At 33.8% G+C, this 22344-nt stretch overlaps 1 protein-coding gene across 5 annotated transcripts; it reads left to right on the forward strand.

Moving 5' to 3' along the window:
* Positions 1 to 2416: 2416 nt before the first annotated feature.
* LOC108460447 (kinesin-like protein KIN-7K, chloroplastic) lies at positions 2417 to 21152 on the forward strand. 5 transcript variants are annotated; one of them, XM_053027244.1, is made up of 25 exons: positions 2419 to 2576; positions 3095 to 3149; positions 3255 to 3536; positions 3623 to 3720; positions 4341 to 4430; positions 5212 to 5264; positions 6337 to 6402; positions 6482 to 6535; positions 6692 to 6751; positions 7102 to 7180; positions 7498 to 7565; positions 7881 to 7943; positions 8129 to 8233; positions 9359 to 9463; positions 9618 to 9725; positions 9925 to 10071; positions 12020 to 12202; positions 12339 to 12491; positions 13333 to 13563; positions 13857 to 14000; positions 14078 to 14203; positions 14307 to 14357; positions 19112 to 19159; positions 19266 to 19454; positions 20129 to 21152. In XM_053027244.1, exons 3-25 carry the CDS (start codon positions 3289 to 3291, stop codon positions 20648 to 20650), a joined length of 2991 nt encoding a protein of 996 aa, XP_052883204.1. In that variant the 5' UTR covers positions 2419 to 2576; positions 3095 to 3149; positions 3255 to 3288; the 3' UTR covers positions 20651 to 21152. The 5 variants fall into 5 exon arrangements, with proteins under 5 accessions (XP_052883206.1, XP_052883204.1, XP_052883208.1 ...); XM_017759939.2 differs by lacking the exon at positions 2419 to 2576 and adding an exon at positions 2585 to 2824; XM_053027246.1 differs by lacking the exon at positions 3095 to 3149 and having other exon boundaries at positions 2417 to 2576.
* Positions 21153 to 22344: the final 1192 nt, after the last annotated feature.

Consider the following 22344-nt stretch of genomic DNA (forward strand, 5'->3'; position numbering starts at 1 on the left):
GTAGGATCTTTCATGTATGCTATGGTTTGTTTACGTCCAGATTTATCATATGCAGTCAGTGTAGTTAGCAGATACATGGCGAATCCTGGTAAAGAACATTGGAAAGCAGTTCAGTGGATTTTAAGATACTTACGAGGTACTACTAATGTTTGCTTACAGTTTGGAAGAACTAGAGATGGAGTCATTGGGTATGTTAATGATGATTTTGCTGGAGACCTAGATAGAAGGAGATCTCTTATAGGTTTTTGCTGGAAACCTAGATAGAAGGAGATCTCTTATAGGTTATGTCTTTACAATCAAAGGTTGTATGATCAGTTGGAAAGCCACTTTGCAAACTACAGTCGCTTTGTCTACCACAGAAGCTGAGTACATGGCTTGTAAAAAAGCTATTTGGTTGAAGAAACTCTTTAGTAAACTCAATGAAGACTTTCAAATTAGTACAGTATTTTGTGACGGTCAGAGTGCCATCTTCCTTACAAAAGATCAAATGTTTCATGAGAGAACAAGACACATTGATGTTCGGTATCATTTTTCTCGTGATATTATTGTTCGTGGTGATATTGTTGTGAGCAAAATTAGTACTCATGAAAATCTTGCAGATATGATGACTAACTTACTTCCTATAACCAAGTTTGAACATTGCTTATACTTGGTTGGTATTCATTGTTGAAGTTAAACCCTTAAGAGGTTTTATGGAAAATGTGGAGAACTTGTTCGTTGAGAGTTCGCGATGAAGAACTTGTTCATTGAGAATTCGTGTCAAGGTGGAGATTGTTAGAATTAAGTGACCTGAATCCTTATTTAAATAAAATACAGTGGTAAAATAAAATAAAAATAAGATCTATATAGAACTACACTTCTTTTATTTTATTTTAGAATAAGGTTTTTTTAAACTTTATTAAACTCCATCTATTTAATATTGATTAGAATAAGGTGTTACAATCTTACTACTATTAGAATATGATTTTACAAGCCTATAAATAGAGACATAGTCTACTCCTCTTGTAATCATTTGAATTCCACATAGTGGATTTTCTTCTCCTCTACCAGTGATTTTTTTCGAAAGGGTTTCCATGTAAAAATTTGTGTGTTATTTATTTTTATTTCTCCTTTCTTTGTGATATATTACCATTACCAACATTTTATTTTTTACAGTTTCTTTTTTTAGCTGATTGATACCTGAGAAAAAGAAATAAAAAAAGGTAATAGCTGTCACCAAGACATAGAGAAACCGAGGAAAAGAAAAAGAATAAAGCTCCCACAATATCGATTGAGGAAAAGAAAAAGAAAAAGAAAAAGAGTGGGGGATGATGACTTCATTCGACTGAGTAGGTTTTCTCTACAACCAAAGAAAAAAAAGGGAAGCGTTTTAAAAAAAGAGGACCGATACCCTTAGTAGAGATAAGAAGGAAAGGAAGTTATCAGTAAGACCGAGGAGAACGATGATAGTTCTAGTTACAACATTTTCATCCCAAGTAAAGGTGAAGGCAAAAATTGAAAATGGGAAAAAAAAATCTCACTTTTCCACCGAGTTAAATGCCTATTCAGTGGTGAAGTAAGGGAATGACTATACAGCCTTTTCCTAGAATAGAACCCTATTCAACATAGGCTGTAATAGGCCATTATAGCCAACTAACATTAATTTAGTGATGGGCTCACCAATTTGGACTGTAATCTATTCTTACTCCCTGAACCTAACAAAGAGTTAGTATTTTCAAACAATCTATCAATTTTTTGTTTTCTAAATCTAACAAATTAATACAAGAAAGAGGACATGTTAAGACAAAAAAGAAAGTTCATGCTTTTTATTTTAATAATGAATGGTTTTCGAGGTATTGAGTTCATTTTTAATGGAAAAATAAAACCTTGGAGAAAGCTTTACCAAACTTGATTCAGTTAATTTAATTAGAAATCAATATCTCTATCAAATATTTAAAAATTGCATTCAAGAAAAGAATATTAAATAATACCAAAAGGAATGAATTAAATATTTAATTTAAAATATATATTTCGAGGAATGAGTGCTAAAATAGTCCAATGGTCTTTTGTGTGTCGAACATAATATGATTTAATTTAGTTTTAGAGTTTTGACTTTTGTTCTCAGAAAGAGTTGACTTTTAAATTTACTAATTAAAAGGATATTATTTTAGGGAGAAAATGATAGGTTATTATTATTACAAAATTGAAAAAGAAAAACAGAAGTACGGCATTTTCTTCTTTTTAACAAAAATTTGTCTCATTTCATCTTATGCTAATCTAAAATAATTCGCAGGTTCAGACACGTGTACTAATGCAAAACTGGGCCCCATCATTTGTCCCACCTCTCCTCTCTTACTTGCCTCATTCTCACGCGACTCTCGTGATCGTGTCTTCTAAACTCATTACTCATTTCGCGCTAAAATAAGAAAAGAAAGAAAGGAAATAAAATAAATTCAATCATCAATCATCAAGCAAAAAGCAAAAATTACACATCACCACCCATTTATTTATTTTTAATTTACTTTTTCCTCTAAAAAATTGGGGACTGAAAATTGCCGTTTGCCATTGGGGCTTTGATGAGTGGCATCGCTTCCAAGGCAAGCAAAAAAGCTATATTCCTACTAAAATTATTGACGAATTAAAGAAAAGTTAAAGAAAAAAGAAGGCGTATTTCTCTTTCTATTTCTTTTACTCCTCTACTGATGAGTGATGATGTTTTTCTTTTACTCTATATAGAAAAACTTGTAATCTTTCTTTTTCTCTCAACTGTTTTCTCCTAACTGTTAGATCTATAGATTCTATATAGTTTTTTTTTAATCGACAATGCTTCTGTGATTCTGCAAAGGTAAGTTTTCTTATTGTCATTTTGTTTGGACTGGAGAGATGATTTTTTTTTTGTATATTTGTTGAAAAAATAGATTTTAGTTTTTTTGTTAAAAACTTTCCTGCGTTTTTACTTTTTTTTTTCAATTGTACTGTTTTTGTGTTGGATGATAGAGAAAATAGAGGATATAAAAGGAAGTTGATTTCCTTTTTTCTTCTTCTGAGTTGTAAAAGTCAACTGAATTTGTCTACAAAATTGACGGAGAAAGTTGATTTTTTTTTTCATTAACAGTTTGATTACTTTAGGAAAGTCAAGAACCTTGGAATTGCTTCAAATTTCTGCTACTGTAAGTCGATTTTGTCACAATGTAGCGATTTCCGAAACTAATTTCTACCTTTTTAGCTTGAATTTCATATTTTCTAATTTCGAGTTGCTTTTTTTTTTTGTTAAGTGTGTAGAACGGAGAATTTTTTGGTGAGGTGAAAATGTCTTCGAGAAGAGGATCGAAATCGAAGAAATTAGGTTCAAGCAACTCAAAAGCTGTAAATTCACCTTCGTCTTCAACAACTTCATCATCCAAACACTTTCCAGAAACATCTATCGATTGCCAGAGCTCACCGGCATCGTCATCGGCTCGAAGCAAGCCACAGTGTTTTTACTCTGAGAACTTGCATGTGGATGCCGACCGATCCAAGGAGAATGTCACTGTCACCGTTCGGTTTCGTCCTCTCAGGTATATTATTATTTTCCCTTGCTTTTTGGGTATTTTGTTCTATGTATTTGTTTGATGAAGGCTTTGATTGGCGTTTGTGGATGTAGTCCAAGGGAAATTCGTCTTGGTGAGGAGATTGCTTGGTATGCAGATGGGGAGACTATTGTGAGAAATGAACATAATCCATCCATAGCTTATGCATATGGTTAGTTTTATATTATGTGAAGTGATCTTTTTCTTTCAATTTCATGTTTTTCATGCACTCTATTGAAGATACCTTTAATTTTACTCGGAGTTATGTTTTTTAGACTCCAACTAATGAAAAATCTCGAATAAATATATATTGAGGTCATTCCAGTGCCAAAGAACTGGAGATATTCAAAGCATATCTTCAAAACATTGGTATCCGCTTTCACAATATTTGTAACCCTTAAAACTTTTTGTTCCTTAGCCTTTAAGGCAGCTTCTGAGGATTCTAATTCTTATGTTTTCTTCTTGAAACATTTCTCATGTTTAATATGTGAATGACCTTTTAATTGTTGATGATGTTTCTGTTTGTCATTTTTTGTTATGTGCAGAAACTTTTTAAGTTCTGATTTGCTTTTTATGTCTGTGTGAAATAGCACTAGGTACTGGATGAACTTTGAGAAGTATCAGTTATCTGTTTTCTATATAAATTTAATAAAAAAAATTACTTTTCTCTGTCATTTTTATTAGAGGCATTTGGCATAGTGTATATTATCTAGTTTGCCTTTATCTCTTTTATGGTCCAAAATTCTTAAGCTTTCTGGATCTCACTTAATTGATTGTTTCTTATGCTTCTAGATCGAGTGTTTGGCCCAACAACTACCACACGCCATGTTTATGATGTTGCTGCCCAGCATGTTGTCAGTGGTGCCATGGAAGGCATCAATGGTATGATGTGAAGAACCCACTTCGTAGCTAAATTTGGCTCTTACACCATTCGATAAACAGTACCTCTGTTTTTTTTTTTTTTTTTGTCGTTTTTACTTTCTTTAGAAAGCTAAGAATTGAGATTAGTCCATGACCACCTATTAAACACATGTTAAGGCTACTTTGAGATAAATAGTTTTGCTATTTTCATGCAACATGGGCTGATGGATTTATGAATGTATGAATGTACTTATCCATGATAGTTGGACTAGACAACGCTGTTACCGGCTTTGGATCTGCTAATGTTTGTTTTATGTCAGGTTTGGTTGCTCTTACAGGATATATAATGAAATTCAAGGATATTGCCAAGGCTTGTTGCTAAGAGGAATGAATCTGGTGATTTTGCTTAGAAGTTACTTTGAGTAGGTTCTAAAGGTTTTCAGAGTGCTTTTGGATATGGACTTTGTTAGTGATTGTTTTTTATAGTGTTCATAGCACAGGACTGAGATCTAATTGTTAATTGGTCCTTTTCAGGACTCTTACCTCATAATCACTCTGTAGGAAGACTATTTTAATCTAGGAACACTCAGTTTAGATTTCTGGAACCAATAGATTTGTTACTGAGGTATCCTAAGCTTCCTTGGTAACTATTGTTTCAGGCGAGAATCTACCTTGCCTTCTCTGAAGAAGTACTCACAGTTTTGCATCAGAAATTGTGGGTTGATATTGAATGCTAGGCATTTAATTTGTATCTCCTCAAAAGCTCGTTCCTCTACCTTAAAGTGTTAAATTCTGTCCACAGGCACCATTTTTGCTTATGGCGTGACAAGTAGCGGGAAGACTCATACAATGCATGTAAGAAATAATTTGCTACTTCTTTTCCTTATCTTTGTATGTTCTACACTGTACGGTGGTGTCTCCTATTTTAATTTCATCTAAAGCTGTCATTTAATTTGCATTATATAGAGACCAAATGTTTGATTCTTTTGCTATTATACATTAATGAATAATTGGTTTATTGACTACTCTAAGCTTGTCAGATTGGGATGTAGGGAATAGGATTAATGATTGTTTGTTTATATAGGAGCTAGAAGGGATTGTGTTGGTTTTTTAACCTTATAAGTAAGTGCAACAAGGATTGGAATTATTTGCTCTTTAAACAAAATCTATTTAATTCTATATCTAAAGCTCAGAAGTAGCATTAATTTTTTAACTAAAGCAACAGTATCTCGATTTTTACCAATGTCCTGTTAATTTGCTTCCACATTTGTGCCTAGGTATTACTTATTTCTAGCTTTCCAAATTCCATTTTTAGAGAAATGTACTTGTTATTTAAGTTAAACTAGTGCAGCAAGTGTCAAAATCATTCTTTAAGTCAAATCTATTTAATTTTTGCATTTTCCACTTGTGACAAGCTTAAGTAGCTGTATTTTTGAACTAAAGCAACAATTTCCTGCTCTTCTTTTATAAATTTGATTTCCTTCACATTTGAGTCTAGCTACTTTATTTCTATCTTTGCAAATTCCATCTTTGGAGAAGTGTGTTCCTCTAGTATGTTCTAAACTATATAATCAAAAACATTGTATGTTGGCTTTTAGTGCCTATATATAACATATACTGCTTTTAGCAAGGACAGTAATTACGTGATATTAAGGTGTATGGTTTATTACCATTCATCATCATATCTGTCAAATATAATTGCAAATGGAAACTCTAAACCAAATAATCATGTTTTTTTTGTGGAGTATATGCAAAATCTTTAAAACTTCAAGCACGGATTCTTTTAAACAAAAATTGTGCAATTTCTACATGCACCATTATAATAGATGGTATGCTTTGGTCTGGAATTTGTGTTCCGTATAATCTATGTTTTATATTTTAAAATACAAATAGCATGCTAATATGTTCTTAATTGCTGAAATGGCAGGGTGATCAGAGGTCCCCTGGAATCATACCATTGGCGGTAAAAGATGCTTTTAGCATTATTCAGGAGGTACTCACATGAGATGTTGACTTATGTAGTTTCTATTTTTCTACTTTTTATGGATACTAATGAGCTCCTTATGCTTTAGACACCAAATCGGGAGTTTCTTCTCCGTGTTTCATACCTGGAGATCTATAATGAAGTGAGCTTTCTTTCTTTTATTAGTTTGTTTTCTGTCTAGCTTGGCAACCTTTTTCTCATTAGAAAACTTAGTTAAACTACCTTCAAATATGCATTTGCTCTTATATGTTATCACTGCTCTTCAAGGTTGTTTTTTTTTTTTTTTTTTCAATTTTAGGTTGTTAATGACTTATTAAATCCAGCTGGACAAAATTTGAGAATTAGAGAAGATGCTCAGGTACTTGCTTCTCACTTATTAAATCTCTCACTTGATGGTTCACAGGTAATATATATGGACTAGATTAGGCCTCATACCTAGTAACTAGGTAAAGTTAAATGCTACTCCAAAAGAAAATGGTGAGCAGTTATCTTTAACCCTCATCAGTATAGTAGTTTAACTTGAACAAAATTTTTGAGATAATGTTACCTAAAAAATTAAACATTTATTTTGGCTTCCTAAATAATCACATAAGCCAAAATATTTTTCAGTGATTGGGTATATGCAACTTAGTTTTTATCATTGGTATGCCTTGTGTTTCTTGTTTGTTTGGAAGTGTGTTTTATTGTTTGCTTGGTTTATGGCTGTAGGGAACCTTTGTTGAAGGAGTAAAGGAAGAAGTTGTACTATCCCCTGCTCATGCCCTCTCTCTTATAGCGGCTGGGGAAGGTAAAGCATGTTGACTTGACTTTCAATATCCAGATTTCAGAGACAAGTTGCCCAAAATTGAATTGGAAGATTTTGTAGAGAGCTTCTACAAAACCAAGCTTCAGATCATTATGTTATCAAAACTGACACTATAATCTATTTTTCAGTTGGATAAAATGACTAAATAGTTTGGAGACAATTAGATGTGTGTTTCTGTGTGGATGCTCTCTTCATTGCATGCCTTGTCAATGTTCCTTATTTGAGCTAGAGTCAATTTCCTGCTAGCAGTAATGAAATTTTTTCATATTGTGTGAATGGATTTCACTCTTTTAAAACAGAACACAGACATGTTGGATCAACAAACTTCAATTTACTCAGCAGCAGGAGCCATACAATATTTACACTGGTATACGTTCTATTACCCCGCATCTTTTAGAAGTCTCCAGTACACTTATTTTTAGTTTTACCACATTAAGATAAAAATATGTTTGCTGATACTATTTTAAGTGGTATTAACTGCAATCTTTATATCCAAGAATTTGCAAGAATAATGTTGGTTCCCTGTTTTGACATGTGGATTTTCTGTTACATGTTAAATATGTATTCACGTTTGCCATTGTTCTGGTTTTGGATGGTTCATTTGATTAGTTGATGGTCATCTCTACATGTTCCCAATTTCACTGCCACATCTGATTATTTCCTGTGACCAACTTATCTCCAGACAATAGAGAGCAGTTCATGTGGTGAAAATAATGAAGGTGAAGCAGTAAATCTCTCACAGCTGGTAAATTCTACAGTCTGTCTTGGACTAGTTTTAGGTTTTTTTTTGGTTATTTATGTTTTTAGTTCTTTTTCTTATTTTTATTTGGTATGTGATTTATATATGTTTATTGTCTTTCCTGTTTTTTGAGGGGCTAATACTTTATATTTCAAGTTTTCCATATTTTCATGTTTTACATATACATGCAGAACCTCATTGATCTGGCTGGTTCTGAGAGCTCAAAGGCTGAAACAACTGGCATTAGACGAAAAGAGGGATCTTATATCAATAAAAGCTTGCTAACACTAGGAACTGTGAGTCAAAATTTGCCATTTCTGTTCTGGTCTGCAATTAAGTTCTTTCTCTTTAATCTCTAAGTCATCAGTTCTTATATAGTCTATTTCTGGTGTGTGTGAGTGCACTATGTCTGGGTATATACTTGGTTACTTGATTTAAATTCTATGGTAACTTTAACAAGTGCTTGCAGCGAATAACTATAGCCGACTAGCATAGCATTAAGCCAACTTCCTATTTGATATTTATTCTCACTTCTGTAAAATATTGTTGAAATTGAAAGGGAGACACCAAAAGTTTTCCTAATTTATCAGTGTAACTATTGATTGAATTTAGTATAATGTGTTTCACGATCTTAATTTTCTTCTTCAAAGATGTGCTTGCTGAGATATTAGTTTCTTACATTGTTAAGACAAGTCTGTAGTAATCAGATATTTCAACCTAATACACAGATAAACTCATGCTTCTGTATCTACTGTCAAGTGCACTTCATTTTGTTTTCTGGTATTTTATGACCAGTAAAGAAAATACTAAGAGAAAATGCTACATGACTGGGCTAAGTATATTTTGACTGTTATACAGTTCTGAATTTTTACTTGGATAAGGGTGGCTTTAAGGTGTATTCTTTAACATTTTGAGGTATGTTAATTGCATAAGATATTTTAGAGCATATGATAGTAATTTGTTCTTATAATTGCTGACACTTACTGTGTTTTGAAATCTAATGACGTAAACATATGTATCTAATAGTTTCATAACTTATTCTCACTCTCTAAATAAATAATTATTTTGGTGTTCATGTGATCTTCATTGAAAATAACAATTTTTTCTGGTCCTATGCGCATTTTTCAATAGTATTATTGTTAAGAACAGGCTTTTTCTATTCCATTTTATTCATAAGACATTACATAAATATTTATACACATAGTAAGCCTAACTTAGGAAACTCTATACTAGGAAACAGACTAACTCTAGGGATGCTGTCTAAAAAAACAGCCTTAAAGTTAGGGATAGTAATCAGTAAAATATTTACAGAATCCTATCTGATACACTTAAATATTCCTTAATTAGTAAACTGTAATCTGACAATTATCAATATATTTCTATGGGATAAACCTTGCTGAGCATATGACTTCATTTTGTAGGTTATATCTAAATTGACTGATGGGAGAGCCACTCATATACCATATAGGGATTCTAAGCTGACTAGGCTGCTTCAGTCTTCCTTAAGTGGTCATGGGCGTGTATCTGTAAGCATAATTGGTTATCTTTCTTGAAAAACATGTCATATGTCTAGGTCAACAAAAAGATAATAGAAACATGTAGTGTCATTCTCTTCTCTAAAAAGGTAATACTTGCTTATAGATCTTGGTTTTATTAATTTTCTTGTGTCTAAAATTTCAGCTCATTTGCACTGTCACCCCTTCATCAAGTAACACAGAAGAGACACACAATACACTGAAGTTCGCTCACCGTGCTAAGCACATTGAAATCCAAGCTGCACAAAACAAGGTATGGTTTTTGTATTTGCAAACTTACTGAATATACTAGCATGTGTATTGCTTGCGCAGGTGTGTCTTTATGCTATAGGTGTATGTATTGTATCATGTGCTAGACACAAATGTACGTTTGTGCACACATTCACCTGTGCAAATACATTTATTTGAATATTAACTTTTTCAGTTTTGTTATTTACTTTGTCAAAATGCAGATTATTGATGAGAAATCACTTATCAAAAAATACCAAAATGAGATACGCTCCTTGAAGGAAGAGTTAGAACAATTGAAGCGGGGCATTGTATCAATTCCTCAACTAAAAGATATTGGTGAAGATGACATTGTACTCTTAAAGCAGAAGGTACATTTGTGCTGCTTTGACTACAATAGCTGAAGTTTTTAATGTTTAATTGTATTTTGATCTAATTGTCAATCTAGTCTATGGGGAAATATTGCTACCTTTTCATTTATAGACCATGATATGTTTATCATCTTTCTAACTAGGTGATTTAAGCTAATAGAGAGGTAGGCAGTAGTACAAAAATGCTGACTCCTTGTGGTAGCATGTGCTTAATATTTAAACATGTTTTGGTTGTACTTGTGTCCTCGCTTAACTGATTCTGTATACTTATTTTGTGTATGTATGTTTTGGGGGTGCGGTATGTGGGTTATTAGTCTATGATAATACAGTTTCTGCTACTCATCAATGTGGATGATTCTGTCTAGCAAAATATTATCTAATGCTTAAACTGCCATTGACCATTCTACTTCCAACTAGACTACCAGTCATGTGGATAGGATTTTCTACTGAGTAACCTTTTGCTCAATGATCCATCTTTTTGGTCTAGCTGATTTATGGAAACCCTTTTAAGCAGTTCCAATGGTACAAAATGTAGTTTGACCCATACCCATTCACGTGGATAGGATTTTCTACCAAGGAGCCTTATGCTCAATGATCCATCTTTTTGATCTAGCTGTTCGTCAATGTCGATGATTCTGTCTGGCAAAATATTATCCAATGCTTGGCAACCATTGACCATTCTACTTCCAAGCAGACTACCATTCATGTGGATAGGATTTTCTACCGGGTAGCCTTTTGCTCAATGATCCATCTTTTTGATCTAGCTGATTTATGGTAGTCCTTTTAAGCAGTTCCAATGATACAAAAAGTAGTTTGACCCATACCCATTCATGTGAATAGGATTTTCTACGAGTAACCTTTTGGTCAATGATCCATCTTTTTGATCTAGCTGCTCATCAGTGTGGATTATTCTGTCTAGCAAAATATTATCCAATGCTAAACAGCCATTGACCATTCTACTTACAAGTAGACTACCATTCATGTGGATAGGATTTCCTACCGAGTAACCTTTTTGCTCAATGATCCATCTTTTTGATCTAGCTGATTTATAGTAACCCTTGTAAGCAGTTCCAATGATACAAAAAGTAGTTTGACCCATACCCATTAGCTGGATCCCATTCTTCATGCATAGTGTTGATAGACAGTGTAAACTCTTTTCACTTAAGTGTAGAAATTACTTAACCAAATTGCCTGAATTTCCTCAAAATGTATGGGTAGAGTAAATTAAAGAAGGCTCTCTCACTGCAAGGTTTATCTTCAGCAGGCTTTCCTATGATTTCTATAAAAAAAACCTTGTTGCCAGACATTTTGAACTTCTTCCTTGGTTGTCAATTTGTGGTTATTTTATTAACACAGCCTCCATGGTTCTTGAACCTTTTGGTGACCTTAGAGTAGAGACATGGGGGGAAGAACATACTAGTTCTAGGTGCTTGTGGTAGAAAGAGAAAATAATAATATCCTAAAGAACAGAAAATTTCTTTTTCATTGCCAACCTTCCTATATACTGCACTCCATGTTGAAGATTTGAGATTGGACGCTGATGAGGAATTTTAGGGGAAAGTAAACTTAAGACAGAATCATCTCTAACAAATCCCTCAATTATGCTATCTTTTGGTATCCTGACATGTTAGTTTAGATTGGTTTAGATTAGATTTCAACTCAAAAGCAGTGTACATTTCATATTCTTGGCATAAGCAGTGTACGGTGTAAGGATATCCTTGGTATCATGTTGAATTTATTTCCCTTCTCCCTTGTATTGCCTTTTTACTTGAAGTATTTTTTATGGTTTTATTCGTCATTTTCATGTCTCAGTTTAATCACTTGGTATCAGGATAAATATAGTTGATGTGAATAGTTTTGAATTATAGTTGCTAATTTTATCTCAAAGGTGAAAAGAGAGATGAATCACCTCTTGTCTTTGACAATTCCTTTATTTTTATCTTTAAAGCTGGAAGATGGTCAAGTCAAGTTGCAATCAAGGTTGGAGCAAGAAGAAGAAGCGAAAGCGGCTTTATTGAGCAGAATACAACGATTGACAAAATTGATTCTTGTCTCCACAAAAGCTTCACAATCATCAAGATTTCCCCAGCGCCCTGGTCTAAGGAGGAGACATTCATTTGGAGAAGAAGAGGTATCATGGTTGATCTATTACTTCAGATACTTGCTGTTATGTTATACTACATGCCTGGAGTTGTTTTTACACGCTAAGGCTTCCATTTTGTTTAATTTGATTGTCTTTAATTATAGTTACTTGTGTCCATGCCTAGCTTGCATATCTACCACATAGAAGGCGGGACTTGATCCTGGATGAGGAGAATGTTGAGTTGTATGTTTCCCTCGAAGAGAATGCTGGAGAAGATACAGTTAAAGAGGAGAAGAAAACCCGGAAGCACGGTTTGCTGAACTGGCTTAAGCTCCGAGTATGTTTATTCTATACTTTTAGCTCCCTATGTTCCCTTATAGTCTATGTTTATTATTTTTCTTCAAGAATACTTCTTTTGGGGTTGGTCTTGATAAAGCAGATATGATAGATTAGTTGATGAATATTCTTTCTCCATCTGATCTCACATTTGTTTCAGCTATTCAGCACACCAAAACAAATAATCTGAAAGAGTCTTACTTTTGTAATGGTACCTGTTGGCTTGCGGTTCATTATCATAGGAGACTTACTAAATGCAATAGTTGTCAAGAAGTGATTGCTTAGGATTGTATACTTATGAAGATTATAAAATAGCTCAACTGCTTTTTTTTTTTTTTCTGAAAGCCATAAAATGTTTTATTAATTAGCAGTTATGAACGAACTTCCACAAAATGGTAGCCCAACAAAAATAAAAAAACCCCCAAATTTGACAACCAAATTCTTATTTCTGTGCTGCATTTTCTTTTTCCTCATCAAAGTTTATATATTGCATTGTAAAGATAATTGCTTTGCACTTCTCTATTGTGGAGTTTGTAAGATTAATCTATCCAAGAATTACCAGTTAAAAATCTGGCAACTACTATATCTTTCTCTGAATCCTAAAATATCAAAATTGATAACCACCTATAATATTGCATTGGAAGAAAATAGCTAGAAGAAACTTAGTCTAGATGCTATGTAGCAAATGCAGTTTCTTTTATTTCTAAACTGGCTAATAAATCAGCCAATGCAAACATAGACACCAAGCTAGTTGGTGTCAGTTACATTAATAGATTTTAGTCAACTATGGTTAAATCTTATTCCTCCTTAGTAGCTCATATTATTTTATGATTCTTGTCCAGAAACGAGATACTGGTACAGGGATATTGACGAGTGCCAGCGATAAGTCAAGTGGAATTAAATCTAATAGTACACCTTCTACTCCTCAAGCAGGAAGCAGTAACTTCCATGCGGAGTCTAGGCTTTCCCAATCCATAGTTACAGGAAGTTCTCCACCCATGGATCTTCTATCAGATGCTAGACATGATAGAGAAGCTCCGGAAGACAATTTCCTTGGACAAGAGACACCTTTGGTATGCAAGTGTTTTTTCCTTACCTTTATAATTTTTTATGCAAATGTCCTTTCTCTTTCTTTTCTGTTCTGCATAATTTCATGAAGTGTACTAGTTTTTAATTGATCTCTTTCATGCTCCAACTTCATTAAACAATTCAAATGTCTTATGGCATACTCTCAATTTTTAGGAATGTTATCTAAGCACTGTTAATTTTCAAACTCTCTGTGCCTTATTCATTCAGTTAATTTTTAATTTGAGGAGTGTACTGTTCATAGTTCAGCAAGTAAATTTTAATGCCTTATTTGTTCCAGACTAGCTTAAAAACAATTGATCAGATAGATCTACTAAGGGAGCAGCAGAAGATTTTGTCTGGAGAGGTAGCACTTCATTCAAGTGCCTTAAAGCATTTGTCTGAGGAGGCTATGAGAAACCCCCAGAATGAGCAACAGATTCAAGTAAATATTGTCTCATTCATGTTATTTGCTTTATACTCTAACTAATGCTGAATTATGTTGTCTATTCTGTATTTAAGGTTGAGATGAAAAAGTTGAGTGATGAAATAAGGGGGAAGAATGAACAAATTGCTTCGTTAGAAAAGCAAATTGCTGAATCCATCTTGGTTTCACCCAACAAGATGGAGAAATCAGAAATATCTCAAGTAAGTTCAGCTTTTCTTACTGGTTCTCTACACCATTTGTCTCTCCTGCAACTCCATCCTGCGACTCCATCTTACGCGTTTTTTTTTTCTTTGAATGCTACAGTCTGTTGCTGAATTGGTGTCGCAATTAAATGAGAAATCTTTTGAACTTGAGGTAATTGATTTTCTGTGTATATTGTTCCATGTATTACTAAGGGCAATTTACGTACCCAAGTAAATCAGGTTATATGATGCCATTCTAGTAACCAGAATTGAGGGCATGGCCCATTACCTCAAATTCCTACATACGTGATGAAATTAGAGATGAATACTCTAATATATTGAGGAAAAACTCACTCAAAATTATGTTTTTCTTAGAAATATGTACAAATATATATACATGAAGCATTGAATCATGCAAGGAAAAAATATCTCTAATTAGAATCTCTAAAAATCAGCTATAATCCCTAAAGATTAGCTATTCAATGCTCACAAATAAATCAAAATTCTCAACACTCTCCCTCAAGTTGGTGCATAGATGTCTCGCATGCCCAACTTGCAAAGAAGATTATGATAAGTCTTACAGTTGAGCCCTTTAGTAAAAATATCAGCCAATTGATTTTCGAATGCTAGATAAGATAGATTTAAGACACCACTGGCTACTTTTTCTTTGATAAAAGGGTGATCTATTCCAATGTGCTTGGCCCTATCGTGTTGCACTGGATTTTGAACTATGCTAATGGCCGCTTTGTTGTCATAGTATAAGGTTGATCCATTTTCGTTCAACAACTTTAGCTCTTCCAATACCTTTCACAACCGTAAAAGCTCACAAACACTCTCAATAGGTGATTCTGCTGGTTTGCAACCCAACATGGCAATCTCTGTTAGATGATCTAAGACATGCTTTTTTTGGGAAATAAAGATTCAATCTTTCGGTCTGGCCATTTCTATTCCGAGGAAATATTGTAACTTTCCCAAGTTTTCGATTTCGAATTCCTGAGCCAATTGTTTCTCAAACCGGGCCATTTCTTCCCTGTCATCTACTGTCATAATTATGTCATCAACATAAACTATAAGGTGAGTAATTTTACCCTTGTGATGTTTTATAAAGAGGGTATGATCAACATTACTTTGTCGATAGCCAAACGATACCATGACCTTACTAAATTTGTCAAACCAGGTTCTGGGAGATTACTTTAGTCCATATAAAGCCTTTTTCAGTCTACTCACCTTCCCTTGGTATCTTTATCCTCGAATCTTGGAGGAACTTTCATATAATTTTTTTCTTGTAAGAAGGCACATTTTACATCAAATTGCTGTAAGTCGCAATCGAGATTTGTTGCACATGATAAAAGGATCCTAATCGTGTTCAATTTAACACCCGGAGCAAATGTTTCTTGATAATCCACTCCATATGTTCGAGTGAATCCTTTTGCTACTAATCTAGCTTTGAGTCTTTCAATTAAACCATCTGCGTTATACTTGATAGTAAACACCCATTTGCAGCTAACCATTTTCTGCCCCTCAGGAGGGTTTACCAGTTCCCATGTCTCATTTTTTTTGTTAAAGCCCGCATTTCTTCAATCATAGCCTTCTTCCATTTTGGTTCAGTGATAGTTTCTCTCCAATCCTGTGGAACAGACATAGATAATAAGGATAAAGCAAAAGCTCTATAGGATGGGGATAATGAATCATAAGAGACAGAGTCAGAGATAAGATGTAAAGTGCAAGTTCTAACACCTTTTCGTTGGACTATTGGTAATTCTAAATCAGTAGCAAATTCAAGTAAAGAAGACTCACCTGACAGTTAAGAGTCAAGGCATAGAGTAGATTGTATGATTGTATGATGACATCTTCTTTCTTGCCTTTTCTAGTTTATGATGGTTGTGATGAAGAAAAATATGGTTCATCCTCACGAATTTTTACATCCATACTTACATAATACTTTCTAGATGGCGGATGATAACATTTGTAACCCTTCTATGTGAGAGAGTATCCAATGAAAACACATTTGATTGCTCGAGGATCCAGTTTGCTCCCATGTTGAAGATGGACGAAGCAAACATAACCAAAGACCTTTGGTGAAACCAGGTGATCCGTTTTACCCTGTAAGATTTCTATGGGACTTTTAAAAGCAAGGACTCGAAGAGGCATCTGATTAATGAGATAAGTAACAACCGAAATCGCATACCCCCATTAAGGCTTTGGGAGGTTCATAATGAACATAAGTGATCTAACAACCTCCAAAAGATGTTAGATTTTTCTTTTTGACAAAACCATTCTGAGCATTTGTACCAGGACAACTAGTCTGATGCAGAATCCCATATGATTGTAAATAATTATTAAAGTTATACTCGGTTCCATTATCAATTCGCAAAATCTTAACCTTAGCATCAAATTTAGTAGTAATCAATTTATGGAAAGAACGGAAACATGAGAAAACATCACTTTTGGACTTCAATAAAAAACCCATGTCATCCGAGTGCAACAATCAATAAATGTAACAAACCAACAATTACCAGATAAAGAAATAAGATGAGTAGGACCCCAAAAATCCGAATGAATAATCTTAAAAGGAACAATACTTCTATTATTACGTAAAGGATAACTGTTTTTTTGTATGCTTAGCAAACTCACATGCATCGCAAACTAAAGAATCCAACTGAGTTCTTGAAAACAAGGTAGAAAACATCTTGGCAAGGACAGTAAATGATGGATGTCCTAACCGCCTATGCCACTAAATTATCTCCTGGTTGATATCTTTATTCTCTACAAATAAGGATTGAGACATACTGGACAATTGATCCAGAAGATATAAGCTATCACACAATCTACCACTTTCAATCGTCTTCCCTGTTTGGAGGTCCTAAAAGTCACAATGACCAAGATAGAATTCAAGTTTACAATTTAAGGCTTTAGTGATAGTATTAACAGATAAAAAGTTAAGCAGGAATTTAGGGACATGGAGGACAGAGGGTAAAGTGATATTGGAAGTACAAGCAACTGAACCTATTCTAGAGACGGAGGTAAGGAAGCCATCGACTATTCGCACACTATCTTTAGATGGACAAATAGTATAGTTAAACTTTTGTTTGATCCTGTCATATGTCTATTTACAACGAAATCAATAATCCAAGATTTAGAAGTAGATGGAGCATTTAAAACAGTACCTGATTTTACATGATTAGACTTAGCACCCGAGGTAAAATCCAATTGAGATAAGAGACGTTGGAGATGTTAAATCTTGTCTGAGGTAAAACTCCCAGTAGAAGTGGACTTGTCCTCTGTTGTCACAGAGTCTGGCAAATTTGCCTGAGATCGAGAATTACCTCCTCGCTTTCCACCACGACCTCAAGCGGGGCGATCATGTAACTTCCAGTACGAATCTTTAGTATGTCGAGGCTTACCACAATAGTCACACGTTAAGTGATCCTTGTCAGACTTACTACCTGATAGACCATCTTGGTTAGCAATGAGACCCAACTTTCTCATTAGGTGGATTACGGAGCATAACAACACGATGACTATCCTCCTGTTGTACATAAGAGTATGCCTCATGGAGAGAAGAGAATGGAGTTTTGCCAAGAACTTGAACCTGAATTTGATCATACTCGGTATGCAAACCAGCCAAGAAATAAAAAATGTGCACCTTCGCCACCATCTTCTGAAAGTTTTTGGCATCACTGGTACAAGTTGCTTGGAAATCTTGATAATAATCAAGTTCCTACCACAAGCCAATTAATTTGGCAAAACATTGAGAAATTGTTAGCTTCTCTTGTTTTGTACCATGGACCTTATTACAAATCTAAAAAATTTACACATTATTCCCAATACAAGAGTAGGTGAGAGCAGCAGCATTCCAAATCTTTTCTGCAGTATCAAGCAACAAATAAGTTTTGGAAATATGGAGTTGCATAGAGTTGATAAGCCATGCCATAACAAGAGAGTTCGTTGAATCCCACTGACTAAAAAGTTGAATAAGTGAGTTCAGGTTTCAACGTGGTACCGGTGATGTATCCCTACAAGCCATGAGCCTTGAAAAACAAGCAGGACCTTGACCAAACAAGGTAATTATGTCCATCAAGCGTCACAGGACTAATTTGGAACGAGGGATTATCAATTGGAATCACGAGCTTCTTGTCCTTTGACATAATGCTGAAGAAAACAACTAATATCCTACAAAAAATCTTCTTGGAAAATTATAACAAAAACCACCCAAAAAAACACAAAAGAGATCCCACACAAAAAAAGCGTAGCCAAAATACACAACCAATCAGAGAAGAATGACTGGAAGGGAGCAAAGAGTAATGTGACAACGTCCGAAAAAACACGGTGGCAGGCCACGCGCGGCACGTGAAACACAGATGTAGTAGCTTGTGACGGCGCGTGAGGCCCATGCATTGGTCACCGGATTTCGGGGTTTCGCCAGCGAGTGGATGCCGACTCCAATGGTAGGGGCAGTGAGAAAAAATTAAGGCTAGGGTGCAAAGTACCAATTTAGTGTTTCTAGGGTTTTTGAAACAAACTTTGAAAATAAAAAAAAATTATCCCAAAAAATTGGATAAAAAATCTGATACCATGATGAAATTAGAGATGAATACTCTAATATATTGAAGAAAAACTCACTCAAAACTATGTGTTTCTTAGAAATATGTACAGAGATATATACATGAAGCATTGAATCATGTAAGGAAAGAATATCTTTAATTAGAATCTCTAAAAATCAACTATAATCCCTAAAGATTAGTTATTCAATGCTGTCAAATAAATCAAAGATTCTCAACATACAGGAGTCATAAATTTGAATTAGAGTGACGTTCTAAAAAGGAAATAATATGCATAAAAACTTTCCCAGCCTTTTGTCAGTTGTCCCTTTGATTTTTCTGATTTTCTCTTAGTGAGCATTCTATCATAAATTACTGTTTCCAGGTTAAAGCTGCAGACAATCGAATAATCCAAGAGCAGCTGAACCTGAAGGTAGATATACCTATGCAGCATATGTATAAATATATTTGTCCAATTCACATGCCTTTTAAGTTTCCTCCTCTGAGAGCCTGTTCTGACTTGATTCTTTTTTTTTCAGATTTGTGAATGTGAAGGATTGCAAGAAACTGTTGCCTCCTTAAAGCAGCAGCTCTCTGATGCACTAGAATCACAAAATGTCAGTCCTATAGCCCCTAATTCTCAACAATTTGGAGGAATGAAAGGTCTGCAGATGTACAACGAAGCTGCGGCATCAAAAGATAGTGATGAAGATTTGCTTTTAGCACAGGTGCTTCTAATTTCTAAAAACTCGATACCTTCATTGCTTGTATGTTACCTTACTCGTGTGCATTGTTTTTTAATGGCCAAGTCATGCAATTTTATACCACACTTTTTGCAATGCTTTACCCCCATTCAGTAATAGCAATATTTCTATATATTAATTTCTTAGATTATATTTTCTCGAGTAACCAAAACGAAAACCAAAGATAATCTCGTAGCTCATTTGGAAATGTGCTACGACTTTATATTTATGGCAGCAATTTGATTCTTGGTAGAATTTTTTTTTTTTTTCATTTTACAGGGTACTCCATCGTGAAAAGTAAATAAACTACTTATTTTTCTAAATTTGTAGTTCTCACCGTAACAGAACACCCTTGTCCTATTCTTCATGCAACACTTGAAATGCAGAGTACTTAGGAGATAATGCTTCTCTATCTTAGATTAGCTAGTTAAATATGGTTATCGAAATCAAAGTCTCGTATATGTCTTTTGGGATAAAGCCGGCTATCTCAAACATACAAGTTTATATCAAACCATGTATTGCCTTACTGTTTTTTTCCCAGTTGATACATTACAGTGATATTAGTACAAATGTTTAGCTTTACACAACATTAGTACTTTTAATGATTTCACTTATATGAATGTCAATTTTAGATCTAATTCCTGGTTTTACTCTATCAGGTGGCTGAGATTGAAGAACTGAAGCAGAAAGTTGTTGAACTAACCGAGTCAAAAGAACAATTAGAACTGCGGAACCAGAAACTAGCAGAGGAGAGTTCATATGCCAAAGGGCTAGCCTCAGCTGCTGCTGTGGAGCTTAAGGCATTGTCGGAGGAAGTTACTAAACTAATGAATCATAATGAGAGACTAACTGCAGAACTGGCAGCAGCAAAGAATTCTCCGACACAACGTCGAACAAGTACTCTACGGAACAGCCGAAGAGAGAGTCTGACCAAACGACATGACCAACTTGGATCACCCTCGGATCTAAAGAAGGAACTGGCTATGAGTAAAGAGAGGGAGCTTTCATATGAAGCTGCTCTGATAGAGAGGGATCACAGAGAGGCTGAACTTCAAAGAAAAGTTGAAGAATCTAAGCAAAGAGAAGCTTATCTTGAAAATGAACTTGCAAACATGTGGGTTCTTGTTGCCAAATTAAAGAAATCCAATGGAGTGGACCCCGTTGTTTCAGAATCGACATAAGAGAAACAAGGTAAGCTTGAAGTGAACCAGGAACAATTGTTGATGGGGTTTAATAATTCGAATTCAGCTAGAATTGGTTTGGAAGAGTAGTGTCTAGAGAATGTTCTTGTGTATTGCAATCGGGGTGGGCTGGGGTGGGGTTTGGGGGCGCACTGTGTATTCCATACGAGTTTTTGTTTCTCTTCAACTTTATTTGGGTTCCTTTCTTTTTATCCATTGATTAGGGCATTGTATATGAAAAGCTCCACTTGTGCATTATTAATAGTTTTGAAAGCAATGAAGCTCTCAACCTGTAGTTTTATTTTTCATCACATAAATTTGATGGAAAGGGGGATTTCTTGGATAGCTAGGGGGCGTTCAAATGGCGGGTTGGTTCAATAGCCATGCCCAACTGGATTTTAATACTCTTCAAAAGTTGATTGAACTGACATGTATTACGACTTGATTAACTCTTTAACAGAACTAACTTTTTATGATATTTATTTTAACACTTGATTTTATATATTGTAATTCTTTCATAACTATTTATAACAAAGCTACAATGATATTTAAAATATCAAATTCAAACATATTACACGTCTAAAACCTTTAGTATTTCGTTTTAATTATAAGCAGTGCCTGAAAAAGTTATTTAGTAATTGAATGGTAAAAAGTTATTGCATATTATAAAAAATATGCATTTTATAAAATTATAACAAAAAAATTGTTTAAATTCTAAAAATATTCCAAAGTTTTGCCAAAAATTATTATAAGAAATAATTTACACATTATAAAAATGTTAAAATATATTATTTATAAGAAGTTACAACTAAACATAACTTATTTATGTGTCCATGCTATATACTATAAAAATAATATACTTATTCATAAAAAGTTATGGTTCTTTTATCATAATTTATTTATAAAAAATAACCTTCCAAAATTACGATAAAACATATATATTATTTATAAGAAGTGTTAATGAAAATTTGGACAATTTATAAAACTTTTTTAATTAAATGTTATGTATTATAAATTTTATTATTATTTACTTAATTTACGTAATATAACCTAGCATAAGTTTTTCTCTAAATTAAGTTTATATATGCTTTTATATTTAAAGATACTGGTTATTTGGACTATAAATCCAACTACTATAAGGTCAATACAAACACTATAGATAGCTTGCGAACTCTTTAGTTTGAAACATTTAAGGCTTTGAAATGTGGTTGAAATAACATTTGTTCTAAAATATATTTCCCATAATAACATCACCTTAGTATAGACATATTGTATATTTCATAACTTCAATCATAGGTGGAGTTGAGATGATCCATACTTTAAAGAGCATATAGAAGGAGACCTTGATAATCTTAATCATACAGGTTCAAGTTCAGACGGTGATGAACTAGGTTAAAGACTGACATATAATGATAAGGAACATATGTTAAATATTAAAGAGAGAATAACCCAACAAATATGCACTAGAACAATTAAACAAAATTGCATATATTATTTAATTTTCTTGTTATTTTTATTAGTAATTGTATTATCAACTGCTTTTTTAGATTAATATATGATGCTTTGATTTAAATTTTTGTTACTTGCTTAGAAATTACTTTTAGTATACTTAATAATATTTATAGTAATTAATATTTAAGAAATATAATTTATATTATTGTGTAATTACAATTTGTATTACCAAATATGTCATA

This window comes from Gossypium arboreum, chromosome 4 (genome assembly GCF_025698485.1).
Source record: "Gossypium arboreum isolate Shixiya-1 chromosome 4, ASM2569848v2, whole genome shotgun sequence".
Lineage (NCBI taxonomy): Eukaryota > Viridiplantae > Streptophyta > Magnoliopsida > Malvales > Malvaceae > Gossypium > Gossypium arboreum.